The sequence below is a fragment of the Scyliorhinus canicula genome, chromosome 16, assembly GCF_902713615.1.
Source record: "Scyliorhinus canicula chromosome 16, sScyCan1.1, whole genome shotgun sequence".
Lineage (NCBI taxonomy): Eukaryota > Metazoa > Chordata > Chondrichthyes > Carcharhiniformes > Scyliorhinidae > Scyliorhinus > Scyliorhinus canicula.
The window spans coordinates 128,362,671-128,384,042 of record NC_052161.1 but is presented as its reverse complement, the minus strand read 5'-3'; the positions used below and the strand labels follow the sequence as shown (position 1 = coordinate 128,384,042).

The 21,372-nt window shown below is 44.5% G+C and overlaps 1 protein-coding gene across 8 annotated transcripts in view; it reads left to right on the top strand.

The window, feature by feature from the left end:
- The window catches only part of prkcz (protein kinase C, zeta), a 643,052-nt gene that overhangs the window by 367,325 nt on the left and 254,355 nt on the right, over positions 1-21,372 (top strand). For all 8 annotated transcript variants that reach the window (XM_038773788.1, XM_038773787.1, XM_038773793.1 and 5 more), the window contains 2 exons: positions 16,123-16,181; positions 20,133-20,321. In XM_038773788.1, the coding sequence (XP_038629716.1) occupies positions 16,123-16,181; positions 20,133-20,321 (248 nt within the window). The remainder of the gene's footprint in view (positions 1-16,122; positions 16,182-20,132; positions 20,322-21,372) is intronic.

The window sequence follows — 21,372 nt, the reverse complement described above, 5'->3', positions numbered from 1 at the left end:
TCCCTTAAACGATTACCCCATGATTTTTGGCCAATGAAAACAAAATTTTTATTTACCTCGTGTAAAGATCAGCCCTAGTTTTTCAGGGATCAAAACCCACAAATTTTAGAACCAAGGGGTTTGGGAGGAGAGAAGCCATTGAATGCTAGGGCTGCAATGACTTGGAAGAAGGCATCAAATATATGATTGTGCAATTTGTGGATGACACAAAGGTAGCGAGCATTTTGTGAGGGGAACATAGATTTTGCAATGGGATTTAGATAGGCTCAGTGAGTGGGCAAAAAATTGGCAGATGGAGTATAATGTGGGAAATTGTGAACTCGTCCACTTTGATGGGAAGAATTGAAAAGCAGTTTAGTATTTAAATGGAGAAGGATTGCAAAACTTTCTGTACAGTGTTCTGGGTGTCTTGGTACATGAATCACAGCAGGTACAACGAGCTTGGAAGGCACCAAATACATGTTGTCATTTATTTCGAGGGAAATGGAATATAAAAGTGGGGAAGCTTTACGACAATTGTACAGCATGTTGGTGAGACCACACCCGGAGTGCTGTGAACAGTTTTGATTTCAATACTAGGGAAAACATGAGAAGTAGTTCGGAAATTCCTGTGTTATGGATGTTATCTTATCAGGAACGATTAAACAGGTTGGGCCTTTATCCATTGGAGTTTAGAAGAATATAAGGTGATCTTATTGAAACAAAAATGATTCTGAGGGGGAATTGACAGGGTTAATTCTGAGAGTGTGTTTTCCCTTTTTTGAGAAAGACTAGAGCTCGGGGCACAGTTTAAAAATAAGGGGTCATGGCTAATCTGATTGTGACCTAAATTCTACTTTCCTGTCTATCCCCTATCTCTTAGACCTCCTTGTCAATCAAGAATATAAACATTTAACCTTCAAAATATTCAATGACCCAGCTGTTGCAAAGGAAGGATATTTTTATAAAATACAGTACAATGCAGTTACAGAATAATTCTTTTGCAACAGCATATGGTTAATAATATTGAGCAGAGGATTGGGTTTGAAAATTTTATTTCACAGACTTCAGCTTCCTTCTATAGTGAGTTACAATTTATTTACATTAATTTGGCAATACCTCAGCTTCTTAGCCACTAGAGGTTACCCTGTCCATTCAATGTGATCCATATCAAGCACATATGTCAACCCCTCAACATTACTGTGTAAAAGTTGATCCCGTGATTTTATGGCCGAAAAGATTGGTGTCTCAAATTTGACTTTTACACATGTATTTACTGTTTATTGATAAATCAAAACATTTTTATATTAGTTTTAGTGTGAGTTGCCAATTAGTTTTAGTGGTATAAAATACAAACTTGTGCCCCTAAACCCGCCACTTGATGTTTTCTAATCTAGGGTTTTTCAAAGTGCAGGTCACAACCCACAGGTGGGTCGCAGACTGGTGCAGGGAGGATCGTGGAACAATCGGCCGCGGAAATTCTGCGGTGGTCTCGATTGCGGGAGAAGCACCCAACGGCTGTTACCGGCATTTAAATTGAGAATGGTCGCCGCTACTGGCCTTTAAATGAGAATGACCATAAGCGGCATCAGTGAGCAGTTCATGCAGGTCACAGTGGTTAGCACTGTTCCTTCACAGCACCAGGGTCCCAGGTTCGATTCCCGGCTTGGGTCACTGTGCGGAGTCTGCACCTTCTCCCCGTGTCTGCGTTGGTTTCCTCCGGGTGCTCCGATTTCCTCGCACCTGCTTGTTAGGTGACTTGGATGCTGTGAATTCTCCCTCCATGTACCTGAACAGGCGCTGTAGTGTGGCGGCTAGGGGATTTTCACAGTAGCTTCATGGCAGGGTTGATAAAAACCTACTTGTGATGACAATAAAGATTATATGCGCCCTGCATGCACACCTGGCATACGTGGTTTTGGCACCAAATCATGGGGGAAGCCTCTTCCATTTTCTAGCTGCTAGCAAACAAAGCAAAAGAACTGTGAAATGGATCATTTAGTTGCAAGAGAGACCCAGATAGATAGTGTACCTACTGGCCAGGATCTTGCATCAGAATTTGCTGGAGACAGCTGCACAGGAGAATCCATAGCAGGATAGAGCAGTACTAGTGTTAGCTCCGTACAGAGCTCCAGGTTCTCTGGTTAACAGCCTACAAAGAAGAAACTTAACTCGGGAGAAAAACAGTCTAAAGATGATTTATTGAGGTATGGTTTTGCCAATTGTGCCAATACAAATAAGGATGCAAAGCCCATGTGTGTTATATGCATGGAAGTACTGGCAAATGAGAGAAGTTTCAAATTTTGAAAAAGAAGTGGTGGGTGAAAAATACCTTTTGAGTTTGAAACCCCAGAGTCCGTTATTAACTTACAGCACACTTGAAAAGAAAAGACTAAACCACTGTACCTGTCCCGTGACAACACATTTCAAACACCCCAAAAGTCCATGAAGCTGTCAGCATTCTGGAGTAGCATCCCCCAGGAGTATCCAGTGCTGGGTAGAAGAAATATTTTGTTGTTATTGCCCTTCATGACAACCTACATGTACAAGATTAGATTTTCACAAATGCGAACGTGGCACAAAGGAACTGGGTGAAAAAAATGAAAATCGCTTATTGTCACGAGTAGGCTTCAATGAAGTTACTGTGAAAAGCCCCTAGTCGCCACATTCCGGCGCCTGTCCGGGGAGGCTGGTACGGGAATCGAACCGTGCTGCTGGCCTGCTTGGTCTGCTTTAAAAGCCAGCGATTTAGGTCAGTGAGCTAAACCAGAAACCTGTACCTGGTATGCTCATTGCTCTCTCTTCCTTTGAACCTGATTGAAGTGAGAGCATGAGGAGCAAGCAGGTTTCCCTTTCGCATTAAAGGTAAGCAAACACACGTGGGTCGCGAAGGTCGGCTTGCGTGGGCTGTGAAGGACGGCCAGTTGGCAAAAGTGGGTCACAGTTAAATGTTGAAAAGCTCTGTTGCTAATTAGGTGCAAAGTAGATATAACAGATAATAGCAACTACTCCGCCTGCATATACCTCTGAATGGATATTTGGGTGGAATAGGGTGCTCTTCCCAAGGGCCGGTGCAGACTCAATGCGCATTCTGCACTGAACATTCTATGATTTGCGCAGATAAGTATGTATGCCTGTGTCCAAGTTTGTTTCTGCTGCTGTCATACTGAGTATGGTGTGTTCAATCTCAATTTAACATTTTATTGATTTAAATAAAAGAAAAGAAATCCGGGGGTTGATTAGAGGCAGAAGTCTGGAGAAATGATGAGTTGCAAATTTGCCTGTTAATGGAAAACAAAGTATTTTACATGTGTGATTAGGGAAAAAAAAGGGGCTACAAAGGTGGTTACTTCAAAATGGAGAGATATAGAAATGAACACGTACCTGTCAATTCCAAAGGGTGAATAACGTCAAAGGAAAAGAAACATTTTAACTGTAGAACCCTAACTAAGGAAAGCGAGAGAGAGACAGCTAACATCAGAACTGCCTCAAGTTGCAGATATATCTCCCAAGATATATCTCCGGTTTCCTCCCAAAGGTCCAGAAAGACATGAATTGGACATTCTGAATTCTCCTTCTGTGTACCTGAACAGTCACTGGAATGTGGCGACTAGGGGCTTTTCACAGTAACTTCATTGCTGTGTTGATGTAAATCTACTTGTGACAATAAGAATTATTATTATAAATTATAAAGTTATTTAAAATTAGATATTTTTGGGAAAAGGGTGTCTCGGAGTTCAGGTAAATATAGGTAGTTAGGGGACCGCTGGATAATTTCATGTAAATGTGTGTATAGTCATCAGTATACTTAAATGTTATAGTGTTATAGTCCTTTTTGTGTGGTTCATAACAATAGTTAGATCAGGCATCCAACAAAACAACTAACTTCATGTTCATGTTGTTACAACAGTGTGTGTGCTCTGTTAATATGTGAATTAAATTAATTATACATGAGCTCTTTACATTGATCCTCTTTTTCCTCCTCTAGAATTGGTTTGGGTACAGATAAGAAATAGGAATGATTTGTGGCAGTAGTTTATAGCCCCCCTCACAGTAGTTACACTGTTGGAGAGAGTATACAGGAAGAAATAAATGGTGCGTGTAAGAAAGGGACTGCAGTGATCATGAGTGACTTTAATCTACATGTGGATTGAGCAAAGCAGATAGCCTGAAAAATTAGTTCACAAAGTGTATTCAGGATAATTCCTTAGAGCAATACATTCTACCGTCAACCAGGGAGCAGGCTTTTCTAATACAAATGTGCAATGAAATGAAATGAAAATCGCTTCTTGTCACGGTTAGGCTTCAAATGAAGTTACTGTGAAAAGCCCCTAGTGAAATGAAATGAAAATGAAATGAAAATCGCTTATTGTCACGAGTAGGCTTCAATGAAGTTACTGTGAAAAGCCCCTAGTCGCCACATTCCGGCGCCTGTCCGGGGAGGCTGGTACGGGAATCGAACCGTGCTGCTGGCTTACTTGGTCTGCTTTAAAAGCCAGCGATTTAGCCTTGTGAGCTAACCCAGCCCCTAGTCGTCATATTCCGGCACCTGTTCGGGGAGGCTGTTACGGGAATTGAACTGTGCTGCTGGCCTGCCTTGGTCTGCTTTAAAAGCCAGCTATTTAGCCCTGTACTAAACCAGCCCCAGAGTGAGTTAGAAGATTGAATAGATTTCAATCTTCAAGAACCAGCAAAGCATGACTAAAAATATGAAGCGCAAAAATTAGCGATGAGAGAAAGCTAGCTCAAAACATAACGCAAATAGTAAGAGTTTGTATAGGAAAAGAGTAATTGAAGTGAGTGTTGGTCCTCTTCGAGAGAGAGCCTGGGGAATTAATAATGGAAGCCAAGAAATTTTGTGTTCTTTTTTGCTGTAGAATACTTGGAGAACCTCCCATAGATATTTGGGAATTTAGAGGTGAAAGAGGAACTTAAAATATCATCACAAGGGAAATGTTACTGAGAAGATCTCTACCTAAGATTAGCAGGTCCCCCTTTTCCTTTCAGCATTTTTAGTGGAAATATGTAGGACTGTTAATAAGAGCATAATTATGACTATCTGGTGTTTTTCTTGAAATTAAATTAAATTTGACGGCTTAATTTTCAAATGCAGATGATTTCTGTACATGTCTGAAAACAATTAATATGTTCCTCTGATGACCTCTGCTGGGCAGTAAGACAACTTCAGTGAAACAGATTTGAACTATTTATGTTGCTTTGATACAATTATGTTTGCATACTGAAGAACATTTTCTGCAGAGGTTTGTATTTTAAAGTTGTGACTAGATTTATAAGTTCATTCCCCTTTTTTAAAAAAAATTATTCTTTGTACGAAGTTATTCCTCCCCATCATTTCCATAACTGTTCTTCCACATATAACCTCTGTCCCAACTACATCTCCAGCTTTTTCTGCAGTTACTGGAGTAATTGTCTGGATATGATCATTTATATGGGGATAGTAATTAGCAAAATAGAGATTCTAAGATAATTTCCTGATCAAGAATTGAGAGTCAATACTGAATGTATTCTGTAACTGATCTTTGCAGAGCTCCCATTAAATGCCCCTTTGATGTTAACATGTCCAAATTAATTATAAAAATATCCTAAAATTTCTTTCATTCATGTGCAATGGCTGACAGTGTACGAAGACTGTTATTAAGCAGAATGAGTTTTGCATTCCTCTGATTTCAGTGGTAGAAGAAAATATTGATTGTGTCGGTGCTTTCTGCCAAAGGTTTCCCAGCAAAGTGCTGTTGTTTTTTTGCCTATGTGAATTATCACTGTGAAATTAATTTACTCTGTCATGATAAACGGAATGCATTTTTAAATGCTTTTTGATGATGTGGAAAAGCCTCATAGCACTAAATTAGCAGTCAATCCCAAATGTCCAATGCAGTGCAGTAATCTATTAATCCATTATATCACAATATTAGAATTATGCTATGGCTGTGCCCTTCTGGTTTAAACCACCTCTACAGGCATTGAACAGCATACAGCTGAGAATTAGTCATTTGGTGATATCTGACAGCATAGATTTGTTTTGAGACTTGTTTGTGTGAAATTAAAATATCAAGCTAGGTATTGGGAGTTGAGGCTGGGGATTATTCACAATGATTGCAGAAATTAATGGAAACTCCATATTTTGATAATTGTCAAAGTAGACAGGAACTAAACATTTCACACTCCTATTGAAAGACAATACTACAAGTTGGATGACCATATTCCAAAATTGTTTGTCACAATTTAGTAGTGTTCCATGTGTTCAGCTTTGACAAAGAGTCATCCAGACTCAGAATGTTAGCTCCCTTCTCTCTCCACAGATGCGGTCAGACCTGCTGCGATTGTCCAGTATTTTCCTTTTTTATTCCATGGTATTTATGAATAACATGAAATCATGATTTTCTTCTTCTGTCAATTTAAAAAACCAAATTTGATACAGGTACTAGTGTAATAACATTAAATTACAGTCTCTGAGTTTAGGATATGGTGTTCCAGTAAACTGCTGTTTATTTGAACTAGATTGAAATATTTGGGCCTGGTTGAGGGTACACACATGAGGAGGAATTGACAGCATTTCATTATTTTCTCTACTACCCAATGTGTCTATGATTAAGGTTTATCATTATTGTTTGGAGTCATTTTTAGGAAAGAAATAAAATGGGACCTCAATGAAAAATGCAACATTAGCAAATATATAATGTGAGTTTCCACCTGTACTGTCCTAAGCTAACTGAAGAAAGCAGGTTGACCTTGGGACTTGGCATGTAAGGTATTTTTATATAGTTTAAGACCAATGCTAATGGCATAGTTCATGACATTTGGTTTGTGAAGCAGTAAAAAGAACAATTAGGTTTTAACATTCATTAAGTGTTTTTGTATGTGGGAGGAGAGTGATTGGTTACAAAATATCCTCAATAATTAAGGAACTGGACATGGGATGTTCTGAGTAGTCGCACATCAGGTGGGTCTTCTCCATAAGACAACAAAATAGACACTTTTGACTGAATTTTGCCCGTAAAAAGCAAACTAAAACATCCCCTCACCCGCAACGGTAACATAGACAACGAAAATGGCAAGAAGAAGCAGCTCAAGAGGTCTCAGGGACACCAGGAATTGCAGCAAGGGACAGGAGCGATGAGCAAGAGGGTCAGTGGACCCACGAAGCGAGGGGATCCCAGCCACCCCAAGAGAGGAAGACCGTTGACCTGGAAAATTAGGCCCCCCACCCCCACGCCCGCCATGCGATGAATAGAAAACGTTCCTCACCAGGGATCTGAAAGCGATGAGGGATGACATCAAGGCTGAGATAAAGGGGGCAGTCAAGGTGGTGGAAATGCTAGCCGCCATGCAGATTGCTCTCAACGGCATGGGAAAGAGGCTGGAAGCCCAAGGGAGCACAATGAGTAAGCTGAAAAGGGCATCGACATCCCAGACGAACCGCATGGGCGTCCTGGAAGCCACGATCAAGAGGCTGGTGGCGCCCCAGGGGAGCCTGAAAGGGAAGGTCGAGGACCAAAAGAATTTAAATAGTGGCCTGCCGGAGGGAATCGAGGGCAGGGACCTGACCAACTACGTGGCCCAAATGCTGGGCTCCCCATGGAGAGGCGCAGCTTCCCTAAGCCAGCAGAGACTGACAGGGCTCACAGGTCGCTCCGACCAAAGCTGAAAACTTTTGCAATAGCACTAGTCCCACACCTGCGGGAGATGTTCGCAGACTCGCTAGGGTACCCTGCCTCCAACATTAACATGGGCCACCATATCGCTGATACCCAAAAAAGACAATTCTCAACGAATGCAGGTCCTACAGACCCATTTCGCTACTCAATGTAGATGCAAAAATACTCGCAAAGGACCTGGCTAAGCGGCTGGAGAACTGCGTACCAGAGGTGGTCGCAGAGGACGAGACGGTCTTTGTCAAGGGTAGACAGCTAACTGCGAAAATCAGATGACTGCTGCAAGTGATAATGACGCCATCCTGAGAAAAACACCAGAAGTGATTGTCTCCCTGGGCACAGAAAAAGCTTTCGACATTGTCGAGTGGAAATACTGCATTGGAGTGCTACAGATGTTTGTGCTAGGGACAGGGTTCACCTCCTGGGTGAAACTCCTGTACAATACCCCCAAGGCGAGTGTACAGATCAACACCACCAACTCTGAATACTTCCAGCTGCAAATAGCCACAAGACAGGGATGCCCACTGTCCTCCCTCTTGTTCGCCCTAGCAATTGAACCGCTGCCGATTGCCCTCAGAACGGCGAGAAGCTGGAAGGAAATATGAAGAGGAGGCAGACAGCACAGAGTCTCGCTCTATGCGGTTGACCTGCTAATCTGTACATCTCGGACTTCCAAAGCAGCATGAAAGGAACCATGAAGCTCCTGAGAGAGCTCAGAGCCTTCTCGGACTACAACTTGGACTACAACTCTATCTGTGCAAAAGTGAAGTATTCTGTGAACCTGAGCGATTGGGGGGGGGGGGGGGGGGGGGGGGGGGGGTACAGGGTAGAGCTGGAGGGACTACCATTGAAATTAGCCCAAAACAAATTCCGCTACCTAGGGATCCAGATTGCCCATGACTGGACATGGATCCACAAGTGGAACACAACCACTCTGGCAGAGGAAGTGAAAAAAGGCCCTACAGTGGTGGGTTACAGTCCCAATCTCCCTGGCGGGGAGGGTACAGCTTCCATCCCCGCTAACAAAACACTCAACAAGCTACCCTGAGACATGGAACCAGATGAGCAGCACTTTGGCCTGCCCAAAATGTCCGCTATGGCCACCATCTGCAGGAACCATCGGTTCGCACCAGCCATGCTTGATGGTACCTATAAGAGATGGAGACAGGAGGGGGGACACTAGCGATTAGAGACTTATACACTGAGGCCTGACTAGTGACCCTAGAGGAACTGACGGAGAGACTGGAACTACCAATCGGAAATGAACTCCGACATCTAACAGTCAAAAGCTTTCTCCGCAAGGTCTCGACAGCTTACCCACGGACCCCGAGAAGCACAATGCTAGAGGAGTTACTGGATACGGACAGTCTAGGGAAGGGAAACTGTCGGGACCTGTACAGACGACTTTTAGAAAGGACATGCTCCCCACTGGATGAGACATGGGAAAAATGGAAGGAAGAGCTAGGGATTAGCTGAGGGCTAAATTGCTGGCTTTTAAAGCAGACCAAGGCAAGCCAGCAACACGGCTCAATTCCCGTACCAGCCTCCCCGAACAGGCGCCGGAATGTGGCGACTAGGGGTTTTTCATAGTAACTTCATTTGAAGCCTACTTGTGACAATAAGCGATTTTCATTTCATTTTCATCTGGAGCAAAGCACTGAGCAGGGCCAACTCCACCTCCTCATGCATTAGACTGGCCTCCTGCAGCTGAAAGTGGTGCATAGAGCACACCTGATAAATGAGCAAGTTCTTCCCAGAGGTGGAGGACAAGTGTGAATTATGCCAGGAAGGCCTGACCAACCATGCCCATGTGTTCTGGGCCTGCCCTACACTTGTCAGGTTCTGGACAGCCTTCTTTAAGGCAAAGTCCAAGGTGGTGAGGATGAGGGGGGAGCTGTGCCCAAGAATGGCAGCCTTCGGGGTATTGGACCAGCCTATTCATAGGGAAGAGTGCTGACGGCTTTGCCTTTGCTTCACTAATCGCTCACCGGAGAATCCTGCTCTGCTGGCGATCAGCAGCACCACCCACAGCTGCAGACTGGCTGGCAGACCTGTAGGCGTTTCTCCATCTGGAGAAGATCAGGTTCGCTGTCCAAGGGTCAGAGGATGGCTTCCACAAGTCATGAGGCTTTTAACCAATTTGTTCCAGGACCTGTTCGAGGCCAACAGCCAATAGACCGGGAGGAAGGAGTGGGACACACAGGAGCCAATGGGACTGCATGGAACAGACACTGAAGGGGGGGAGGAGTCTGGCTGGAAAACAGCCGATACAGAGATCAGGGGGCCAAAACAAGGACACAAGAAAGAGACACCCATAGAAACACCAAAAACAGGATAAGGGAGGGGATGGAGAAGGGGGTGAGCCAATCAATTAGAAAGGGGGGGGGGGGGGGCTAGGGAAAGGGAAGACACCACAAACATATAAATAGCAGATAACTGCCTGTTCTATAATAAACGACCCAAGAAAGGACCCTGAATCAACAAATGCAGGAGGTGGGGGAGACCAAGGCAGTGAGGAAGGGGGGATCGGTGCAGAGGAAAATGATTTGTATATTGTAACTTGCACATATATCCTTAACGAATGAACAGTGTATAAAATGCAAAATCTTCAATAAAAATATTTTAAATCTATATAATTAAGGAACTGAAGGATATCAGTGGAGCAGTGCAAAATGGTAAAAATGGTTGAAGTGAAACAGATTGAGATTTACCATTCTACTAAATGCTTCATTCTTTTTTAAAATATTTTATTCTCCTTTTTCACATTTTCTCCCAAATTTGCACCCTCCAACAATAAACAATAATCAGTAACAAATATGTCAATCCCCATATCATTAACAACGACCCCATCCTCCCACCAAACCCCAAACATTAGCCCGCATGTTCACACAAACAAATGAAAAAAAAGGAATCAGGAATCACCCATAATCACCATTAACACACACAGCCCACCCAACCCCCCCCCAACTAATTTTCGATGTTATCCAGTTCTTGAAAGTGGAATAAGCAATGAATAATGCCCATGAATTGTAGAAGTCCTCCATCCTTCCCCTCAGTTCAAATTTAACCTTCTCAAGAGTCAAGAATTCCAACAGGTCCCCCCCGTCATGCCAGGGTACAGGGTGAAGAGGCTGCTCTCCAACCCATCAGGATCCACCTTCGGACGATCAACGAGGCGAAGGCTACAACATCTGCCTCCGCACCCGTTTCCAACCCTGGCTGGTCCGATACCCCAAATATGGCCACCCGGGGGCCCGGTCCAGTTTCACGTGTACCACTTTAGAAATTACCCTAAAAACCTCCTTCCAGTAATCCTCTAGCTTTGGACAGGACCAAAACATATGAACGTGATTAGTGCCCCCCCCCCCCCCCCCCCCCCCTTGCAACGTTCACACATATCTTCCACTCCCTCAAAGAATTGGCTCATCCTCACCCTCGTGAGGTGTGCTCTGCATACCACCTTCAGCTGTATCAGCCCCAACCTTACGCACAAGGTGGAGGCATTCAGTCTCCGGAGCACCTCACACCAGAACCCCTCCTCCACATCCTCTCCTAACTCTTCCACCCACTTTACTTTGATCCCTTCCACTGGTGCCTTCTCCTCTTCCAAAATAGCTCCATAAACTGCTGACACTACCCCCTTCTCCAGTCCTCTACCGTCAGCATCTCTTCCAACAATGTGGAGGCCAGTTCCTCCGGGAAGCTATGTATCTCCTTTCTGGCATAATCTCGAACCTGCATGTATCTGAACATTTCCCCCTGCTCCAGCCCATACTTTGCTTCCAGCTCCTTCAGTCCTGCAAATCGACCCCGAAGAAACAAATCTTTTAGTATCTTAATCCCCTTCTCCTCCCATTTCTGAAAATTTCTATCCCACCTCCCTGGCTCAAATCTGTGGTTCCCCCAAATTGGCATTTTTCTTGACCCTGCCCCCAATCCGAAGTGTTGATGAAACTGCCTCCAAATTCTCAATGAAGCTATAATTACCGGACTCCCTGAGTATTTCCCCAGGGCTATCGGGAGTGGCGCTGTTGCTAGTGCTTTCAATCCCGACCCCCTGCACAAACTCTCCTCCATTCTGACCTACTGGGAATCAACCCCTCTGACCCAGCTCCGCACCTTCTCCACATTCGCCGCCCAGTAGTAATACATCAGGTTCGGAAGACCCAAACCCCCTGCCTGCCTTTACCCTCTGTAGCAGCACCTTTCCAACTCTGACCACCTTCCCTCCCCATATGAACGACGTAATCCTTCCCTCAATCTCTCTGAAAAAAGCCTTTGGCAGGAAATTCGGCAGGCATTGAAAGATAAACAGAAATCACGGCAACACGTTCATTTTAACCGCCTGTATCCGACCCGCCAGTGACAGAGGGAGACCATCCCACTTTGCCAGATTAGCTTTCACTCTCCCCACCGAACTAGAGATGTGGTAAATGCTTCATTCTAATTGACTTTACACTCCAATTGTTTTACAGTTACTTTAACAGGGTAATGGAAGGTTGAGCATTTATTTTATGCTCCACAGTATAGAAGTTGTTTTTACTGATTTTGTTAACATAATCAGCAACACTTGTCAGAAGGCTTGAGATAAAAATATGATGGGCAGAAAGTCTATCTGTATTCCATTCTCCAGTTTCTTTTGCCTCTGTCACATCTGTTCTGACGCTGCTACCTTCCACACCAATGTTTCTGATATGTTTTCCTTTTTCCTTGACCTAGGATTCCCATTCCATTGTGGTTGACAGGGCTCAATTTATCCATGCCATTTCCTGACTTTTGCCCTCGCCCCTTGTCCTTTCTCCTTGAATCACGATGAAGCTGTACTCGTCCTCCCCTTCTATGCCCCCAGTCTCCGAATTAAATGGATTATCCTCCACCATTTCTACCATCCACAGGACGATGCCACAATCAAATACATCTTCTCCTTCACTCACCTTTTTAAGGGGATTGTTTCTTCCACCCTGGTCCACTCTTACAAGACTGCCAACACCTGCTTTCCTTCCTTCGTCGCCTTCCGATGAAAGTAGAGGTGATGCAACACCTGCATTTTCATCCTTTCCCATCATCCAGTGCCACAAAAACGTTTCAGTTGAAACAACGATGCTTCTTTCATCACAACATATACTGTATTCACTCCTCACAATATGGTCTCTCTACATTGGGGAAACCAAACACAGATTAGGTGTTCAGTTCTGAGTGACCAGAGTATCATTACATTAAAGGTGCTGTATCAATGTAGCCCTATTCCTCACATAGTTTGGGTCTTCAATTAAGTACTTTAATGATGAAATTGATCTGTAATTAAGACCATAAGAATAGGAAGTGGAATAGGTCGTTTGGCCCCTTGAGCTTGCTCTGCCATTCAACAGAATCATGGTTGACCCGACATGGCTCACATCCACTTTCCCTATAACTCTTGTTTCCCATACTGATCAAGAAGCTATCTATCTCAACCTTAAATGTAAACAAGGACTCTGCCCCCATAGCCCTCTGTGGTAAGGCGATCCAAAGACTCATAACTCTCTGAAAGAAGAAATTCCTCCTCATCTCAGTCTTAAATTGGCACCCCTTTATTCTGAGGCTATGCTCTCTGGCCCAAGACTCTCCCATGAAAGGAAACATCCTCTCAGCATTTATACTGCCAGGCTCCTTAAGAATTCTCTGTATTTCCATGAAATTCCTCTCTCATTCTTCTAAATTCCAGTGAGTAGAGCCCCAACCTGTTTAGCCTTTGCTCATAAGACAATCCTTTCATATCGGGGATCATCCTCTTGAACCTTCTCTGAACTTCCTCCAATGAAATAAAATCTTTCCTCACACAAGGGAACCAAATCTGTTCACAGTACTCCAGATATGATCTCACTTGTACTTTGTCCACTTGCAACAAGGCTTCCTTACTCTTTTGCCCCAAACCCCTTGAAATAAGGGCCAACATTCCATTAGTCTTCCAGATTGCCTACTGCACCTATGTACTAGCAGCTTTGTGTTTCGTGCACAAGGACCCAAGTTCCTTGGTATTGCAGCTTTCTGCAGTTTTCCTCTATTTAAGTAATGCTCTGTTCTTTTGTTCTCCTTTCCAAAATGAATAACTTGGAGAGGCAGTGGTATTGTCGCTGAACTAGTAATCTAAAGATCCCAGGATAATGATCTGGGGACCCGTGTTCGAATCCCACCACGGCAGGTGATGGAATTGAAACTCAATAAAATATCTGGAATTAAAAGTCTATTGATGATCATGAAACCATTGGCGTTTGTTGTGGAAAAACTATCTGGTTTACTAATGTCCTGTAGGGAAGGAAATCTGCCATCCTTACCTGGTCTGCCTACCTGTGATTCCAGACCCACAGCAATGTGATTGTCTCTTAAATGCCATCTGAAATGACCAAGCAAGCCACTCAGTAGTATTCAACTGCTACGGAAACACAAAAAAGGAATGAAATCGGATGGACCACCCGGCATCGAACCAGGCACCGGAAATGACAATCGCAAACCCAGCCCTTCCGACACAGCAAAGTTAACATCTGGGGGTTTGTGCCAAAGTTGGAAGAGCTATCTCACAGACTATTTAAGCAACAGCCTGACATAGTCATACTCGCAGAATCATAACTTACAGACAATGTCCCAGATACCACTATCACCATTCCTAGGTGGCAGGATAGACTTCCCTTCCATCATAAAGTCAGAAGTGGGGATGTTTGCGGATGACTGCACAATGTTCAGCACCATTCGCAACTCATCAGATAATGAACCAGTCCATGTCCAAATGCAGCAAGACCTGGACAATATCCAGGCTTGGTTGACAAGTGGCAAGTTACATTTACGCCACACAAGTGCCAGGCAATGACTATCTCCTACAAGAGAGGATCTAACCAGTGCCCCTTGACATTCAATGGCATTACCATCGCTGAATCCCCCACAATCAACACCCTGGGAGCTACCATTGATCAGAAACTGAACTTGACTGGCCACATTAATACTGTGGCTACCAGGGCAGGTCAAAGGCTAGGAATCCTACAGCGAGTAACCCCCCAAAGCCTGTCCACCATCTATAAGGCACAGGTCAGGAGTGTAATGGAATACTCTCCACTTGCCTGGATGAGTGCAGCTCCAACAACACTCAGGAAGTTTGGCTCCATCCAGGACAAAGCAGCCCACTTGATTCCTCCCCCTTCCACAAACATTCAAGCCCTCCACCACCGACAAACAGTGGCAGCCATGTGCACCATCTACAAGATGCACTTCAGTAAGTCACCTTGGACAACACCTTCCAAATCCACAGCCAATACTATCTAGAAGGACAAGAGCGACAGATATCTGGGAACCCCACCACCTGGAGGTTCCCCTCCAAGTCGCTCACCATCCTGACTTGAAAATATATCGCTGCTCCTTCACTATCGCTGGGCCAATATTCCCTCCCTAACAGCACAGTGGGTATACCTACACCTTGAGGACTGCAGCAGTTCAAGAAAGCAACTTACCACCACCTTCTAAAGGGCAATTAGGGATGGACAATAAATGCTGGCCTAACCAGCTATGCTCACATCCCGCAAATGAATTTTAAAATCTTTACATTTTCCCACATTAACCTATCAATATCTCGTTGCAAACTGTATCCTCTCTCAATTTGCCTTTCCACCTATTTTTGTGACATCTTCAAATTTGGCTACAGTGTGGTCCCAGCACCGATCCCTGTGGAACCCCACGAGTCATAGGTCACCAACCTGAAAAAGAACCCCATTTCCTCCTCGTGCTGTAATTCAGCCTTCAGGATGCAAACATGTTCCTTGAATAAAATACTTAATATAAATAGTGGTTGTTGTTGAATTGAAGTTCAAGGAAAAGCACCTGACCTGTTGATTAGGTACTTTACAACCTTCTAGAGTTAATAATTGTAAATCATCACCATTTTCACATTTCTTTTGGATAGAGGCTCTTCAGATAGTTCTGCTGTTTTCATTTGCAGCTTTTCCAGACCCACCCTGTGTTTCTTAGTTATTCCATAGCAACCACCCCCCCCCCCCCCTTTCCTTACATGATCACCCTTTTGTCATTTCACCACTGCTGTCTTCCATTTGACCTTTGTCGTTCTTTGCTCCACTGATCTAATTTCCTGTTTATGTACTTGCTTAAAACTGGTACGTCTATTTTATTTTCCGTTCTGATAAAAATAACTCGGCCTGAAACATAATCTCTTTTTCTCTCCGCAGATGCTGCTTGGCCAGCTGAGTATTTCTAGAACTTCCTTTTATTTTGAAAAGGAAAAGATAGGTTAAAGTTGAAGTGGGAGTGGGAGGGGGGGGGGAGGGGTGTTGGGATTATACATTTCATGATCAGTGACTTGTGCATATCTAACAATTTCCATTTTTGGTTCAGATTTCTAAATTGTGTTTTTTCAAATAAAAGGCAAACTGAATGTTCTGTAAATCCTGTAAACGGAACTGATCTGAGTTCATGTTTCTTTCCTTTGCAGTTGTACCATTCCTGCCACATAGTCGGACTAAATTAGACAGGGTCACAGATGACTCGGAGGTAGGTTGTGCAACAAACAGTAAACTACTTAACAATTTCATTTGTGCAACGATGCATAATTAGTTTTATGTCAGAGCTCATAATCATTTTAATTTTGAAAGTTAAGGAATCTCGGATGGTATAAATGATTGATGCAGAACCTGCTGTGGTACTTCGTATGTGATTCAGTTGGGATCAAATTCCATCCTTGATATGTGGTCAGTTAAGAGAGAAGTTGTTTCTGTTCCTGATTTCACTACCCCTGAGCAGAGGTTGGAAGGAAAACAGCTGCAGTTCCAACTCCTGATCCGTGTGTTACGATCCCGAGCTGATATTGCTGGACAGTCAGGTCCCAGAATGGAACCCTGGCTCAATAGACTGTAACTTTTATTTTTTTGTTTAGCGACGTGGATGAACAGAGTCATAGGACTGCAAATTAACTTTTAACAAAATTATAAAATATTTATTAGAGGTGAACTATAATACAGTACTCCCTCACTCCCACTACACCTTTATACAGTATGAATATACAAATGTATATGGATTGCACAAGTTATAAGATATCTTAAGTTTTAGTTTTTTCGATAAGTACACAGTTCATGTGTGCCAATGGGTGAAATGTGGTCAGACACATCGCACTCTGAAATCAAGTGGCTGATGTCACCTGATACAACTTTGCTGGATTTCAAATCCTCCCCAGATGCTTATACTGAGTAAACTGGTCTCGCTGGAGCTCCGACTTTGACATGCGTGTTTCCAAGCTCCACTCTTGGAAAAACATGCCTAGAATGTTCTACCAAACAATGCTTCTCCCACACAACTCCTTCACCCACACATCTTCACCAAGGGTCCACTTCCAGGATTTCAATCTTGCCTTTCAGTATTCCTCTGTCTTTGGTTGCCACATGCAGCCACTTCAGAGGCTTTTTTAAGGTGTCACCAACCTTAGGATTACTTCAAATGTCTGGGCCGCGATTCTCTGGTCCAGCGCCAGAGTGCCGGCGCCAAAACGGGAGTACTTTACTCCGGCACTGGTTCCGAGACCCAATTCTCGGGTCCTGGGGGGGCCAGCATGGCGCTGGAGCAACCCATGCCAGTCCAACTGCAGGTCCCGGTGTCGACCCGGTGCGGGCCAGGCCACTACGGAGGGCCTCCCCGGGGTTGGACCCCCCCCCCCCCCCTCAATCCCCACAGGCCACCCCTGGACCCTTCAACCCCGAGGTCCTGCCGGCCCAGAGCATGTTAGAATGGTGCCGGTGGGACACTCTGCCCTTCCAGGCCAGAGAACCATGGCGCCGCCGGAGGATCGTCACTACGGCCATTTGTGGCAATTCTCCATGCGGCCCGGCGCCATGCCTGTTTTTTCACGGGCGGGAGAATAGCGTCCCGGCGCCGTGGTGGGATTCACGCGGCCCCCCGCCGAGTCTCTTGCCTGGTGGGGGGGGCGCGGAAAATCACACCCCTGGTTTCTCGCTAGCCAACCTCACCAGATCTGCACCTTTCAACTCTGTCTTCATCTGGGAACCTCTCTCTGCCCCTTTAACTTCCTGACACATGCTACCAATACTGGATAGAGCATGTATGTGGGTGTTGGACAGAGACAGGATTGGGCTTAGATATGAAACTGGTGTGGTAAAATAGCATTAGTGGCCCTTGCAGGTTCACCCATGGAGAATGGCCAATTGAATTTCAGTACTTGGAGAGTACATATGCCAGAAGATAATCACCGCTGGATGTCTGAAAGCGCTTTGCAGCCAATGAAGTACTTTTGATGTGTCAGCATTGTTATAATGCAGAAAACACTGCAGCCAATTTGTGCATGACAAGCTCCCACAAACAGTAATGTGCTAATAATCAGATAATCTGTTTTTGTGATGTTTATTGAGGGACAAATATTGGCCAGAACAGGAGGGATAACTTACTTCCCTGTTCTTCAAAATAGTGCCATAAGATCTTTTACAACTACCAGATGTGCAGTTGGGGCCTTGGTTAACTTTTAAAAGACAGCAAGACAGCATCTCCAAAAGTACAGCATACCCATAGTTCTGCTTTCGAGTGTCAGCCTTGATTTTTTTTCTTTAGTGTGTCGAAGTTTGCTGATGGCACAAAGCTTGCTGGAAAGATAAGCTGTGGGGAGGACACAGAGCGGCTGCAAAGTGAAATAGACAGGTTAAGTGAGTGGACAACAGGATGGCAAGTGGATTATAATGTAGGAAGGTGTGGAGTTTATTCACTTTTGGTTAAAAGAATAGAAAAGCTAAATCATTTTTAAAGGTGAGAAACTGATCAGTGTTGAGGTTCAATGGGACTTGGCTGTGCTTGTACAAACGACGCAAAATATTAGCACACAGGTACAGCAAACAATTAGAAAGGTAACTGGCATGTTAGTCTTTAGCGCAAGAGACTTGGAGTATAGGAAGAAAAGCCTCGCTAGATTGTACAGGGTTTTGGTGAGACCTTAAATGTAATATGGTGTTCAGTTTTGATCTTCATATTTAAGAGGAGATGCTTTGGAGGTGGTACAACAAAGGCTCACTAATTTGGTCCCTGGGATAATGGGGTTCTCATAGAATTCCTACCATGCAGGAGGCCATTCGGCCCATCAAGTGTGCTTCAGACCTCTGAAGGGGCACCCTATCCCCATGACTCCCCCGGGGCACTTTTTAATATAGCTGATCCACCTAACCTGCACATCTTTGGACTATGGGAGGAAACCGGAGCACCCGGAGGAAACCAATGAGACACACACAGTCACTGAGGTTGGAATCAGACTGGGGTCTCTAGCATTGTGAGGCAGCAGTTTTAGCCACCATGCCACCGTGTTGCCCCGATGGTTCACCTATGATGAGAGGCTAAGTAATTTGGTCTGCTTTCTCCGGAGTTTAGAAGAATGAGAGCAATCTCACTGAAACATACAAAATTCAGAAAGAGCTTGATAGGTTTGATGCTGAGAAGTTGTTTCTATTGATCGGAGAATTTAAAACTGGGGCACAGTCTCGTAAAGGGGCTGATCAATAAATACTGAGATGAAGATAAATTATTTCATTCAAAGGGTTATGAATCTTTGGAATGCCCTGCCTCTAGAAGGTTGTGCAGATCCATTGTTGAATACATTTAAGGCTGGGATAGACAAATGTTTTACAGTGACTGTGTGCTTTGTGATAACATTACAGAATAAGATGTATTGTGTAACCCATGCTATTCCGAAAATCTGTCTATATTTGTGAAAATAAGTGGGTGCAAAGGAGTGTTATATTGGTGTTAAAACTTTTCATGTGCAATATGCGTTTTGTTTTTGTTGTTAAAAGCTAATCACCAGTCCTGTGACTCTATTCCTCCATGTTTTCTAAAAAAGGTGCAGCATTATGGTCTGTTGAACCAGGGCTCTACCCTGGGACCTTTCCATCCAACAATCACATCAACTGTGATCGTAAAAATAAAATAGGCTGTCGCCTGCTGTCAGCATGCAGCAAGGACATGTGCAAACTAACAAAATCAGTCATAAATATATTTCGTTTGGCGAAGTAATAAAACAATTGTTAGTTGTAGATTTTGGTTAAAAGTTTGATCATTGCTTGTCAAGTTAGAAGTATGTTAATGCAAAATAATGCCATCAGCTCTTGGATCCAGTGATGATAACAGATTCACATATTTGTATGGCTATGGGGTGCAGAATAGTGGTGGAAGACTATTGGATCTCTTCAAAGAGCTGAACAGGCATGATGGACCAAATAACCTCCTTGCGATCTGATTCATTGATTCTATATTGCCTTATATTGATCTGGTGTGCACAATGAGGAGTCACAGTAACCCTCATGGTCTGGTGATTTGACTGGATCATTATTTACCTCCAGGTACTTCATATTGCTTCATCCTGTTCATTTTTGTTTTGGTTTTGTGTAAAAAGGGCTCTCGGACTATGAAATATACTTGAAACTATGTCAAATTTTTAAATATATAATTGGGTTCCAGGATCTCAAACCAGTGGTCGATGGTGTTGACGGAATCAAGATTTCTTCAGTGCTAGGTTTGCAAGACTTTGACCTTATACGAGTCATTGGACGTGGCAGCTACGCTAAAGTTCTCCTTGTGCGCTTGAAGAAAAATGACTGTATTTATGCAATGAAGGTGGTAAAGAAGGAACTGGTCCATGACGATGAGGTAAAGTTTCTTCATTTAGAAAGAAATGAAAGACCTTGCATATATTAAGTTTCGTTCACAAACCCAATATCCCACAGCTTCACAGCTAATTATATATTTTGAAGCATTATTGTCACTGCTGTAATGTAGAGAGAAGTAGGGCGGAATTCTCCGCTCCCCACGCCGGGTGGGAGAATCGTGGGAGGGCAGGGCGACTCACAACACGCCCCCCTGGTGCCCCCCGCGATTCCCCCCCCCCCCCCCCCCGCTCGGAAGAATCGCTGCTTGCCGTTTTTCACGGCGACCGGCGATTCTCCGGCCCATATGGGCCGAGCGGCCTGCCGTTCCCGACCGGTTCACAATGGCGGCAACTACACCTGGTCGCTGCTGTCGTGAACATGGGCGCCAAAGTGCCGTTTGAAGCTTGTGGGGGGCGGAGAGGGGAGTGAGCACCACGGCCGTGCTCGGAAGGGGACTGGCCCGCGACCGGTGCCCACCGATCGTCGGGCCGGCATCTCAAAGCGACGCACTCTTTCCCCTCCGCCGCCCCGCAAGATCAAGCCGCTACGTCTTGCGGGGCAGCAGAGGGGAAGACGGCAACCGCGCATGCACGGGTTTCAGCCGTCGTGACGTCTGCCGTGCATGCGCGGGTTGGAGCCGGCCAAACTGCGCATGCGCGGCTGACGTCACATAGGCGCTGCCGTTGCGTCATTCTCGGCACGCTGCCTTGACGCAAGAGCGCCGCTCCTAGCCCCCCGGGTGGGGGTGAATTAGGTGCGAGGAGCGGCCTCCGAGGCCGTCGTGAAACTCGGCCGAGTTCACGACGGCCTTCCCAATTTATCGCGGGAGGGGAGAAATTCGCCTGTAGTTTTGGTCTAGTTTTCTTGTTACATTTAATTGAGGATCGCCACAGCATTTTGGCATTGAAAGTATAATTCAGAATTGTTTTCAGTTAATTCTTTTGATTCTCTAAAGGCTTTTCTGACCATTTCAGAAATATTTTTTTTAAATGCTCCCTGGTCTTTAAGGGAGCAAGTCCCTGCAATTTTCCTTTCCTGGGAGAAGGGGAAAT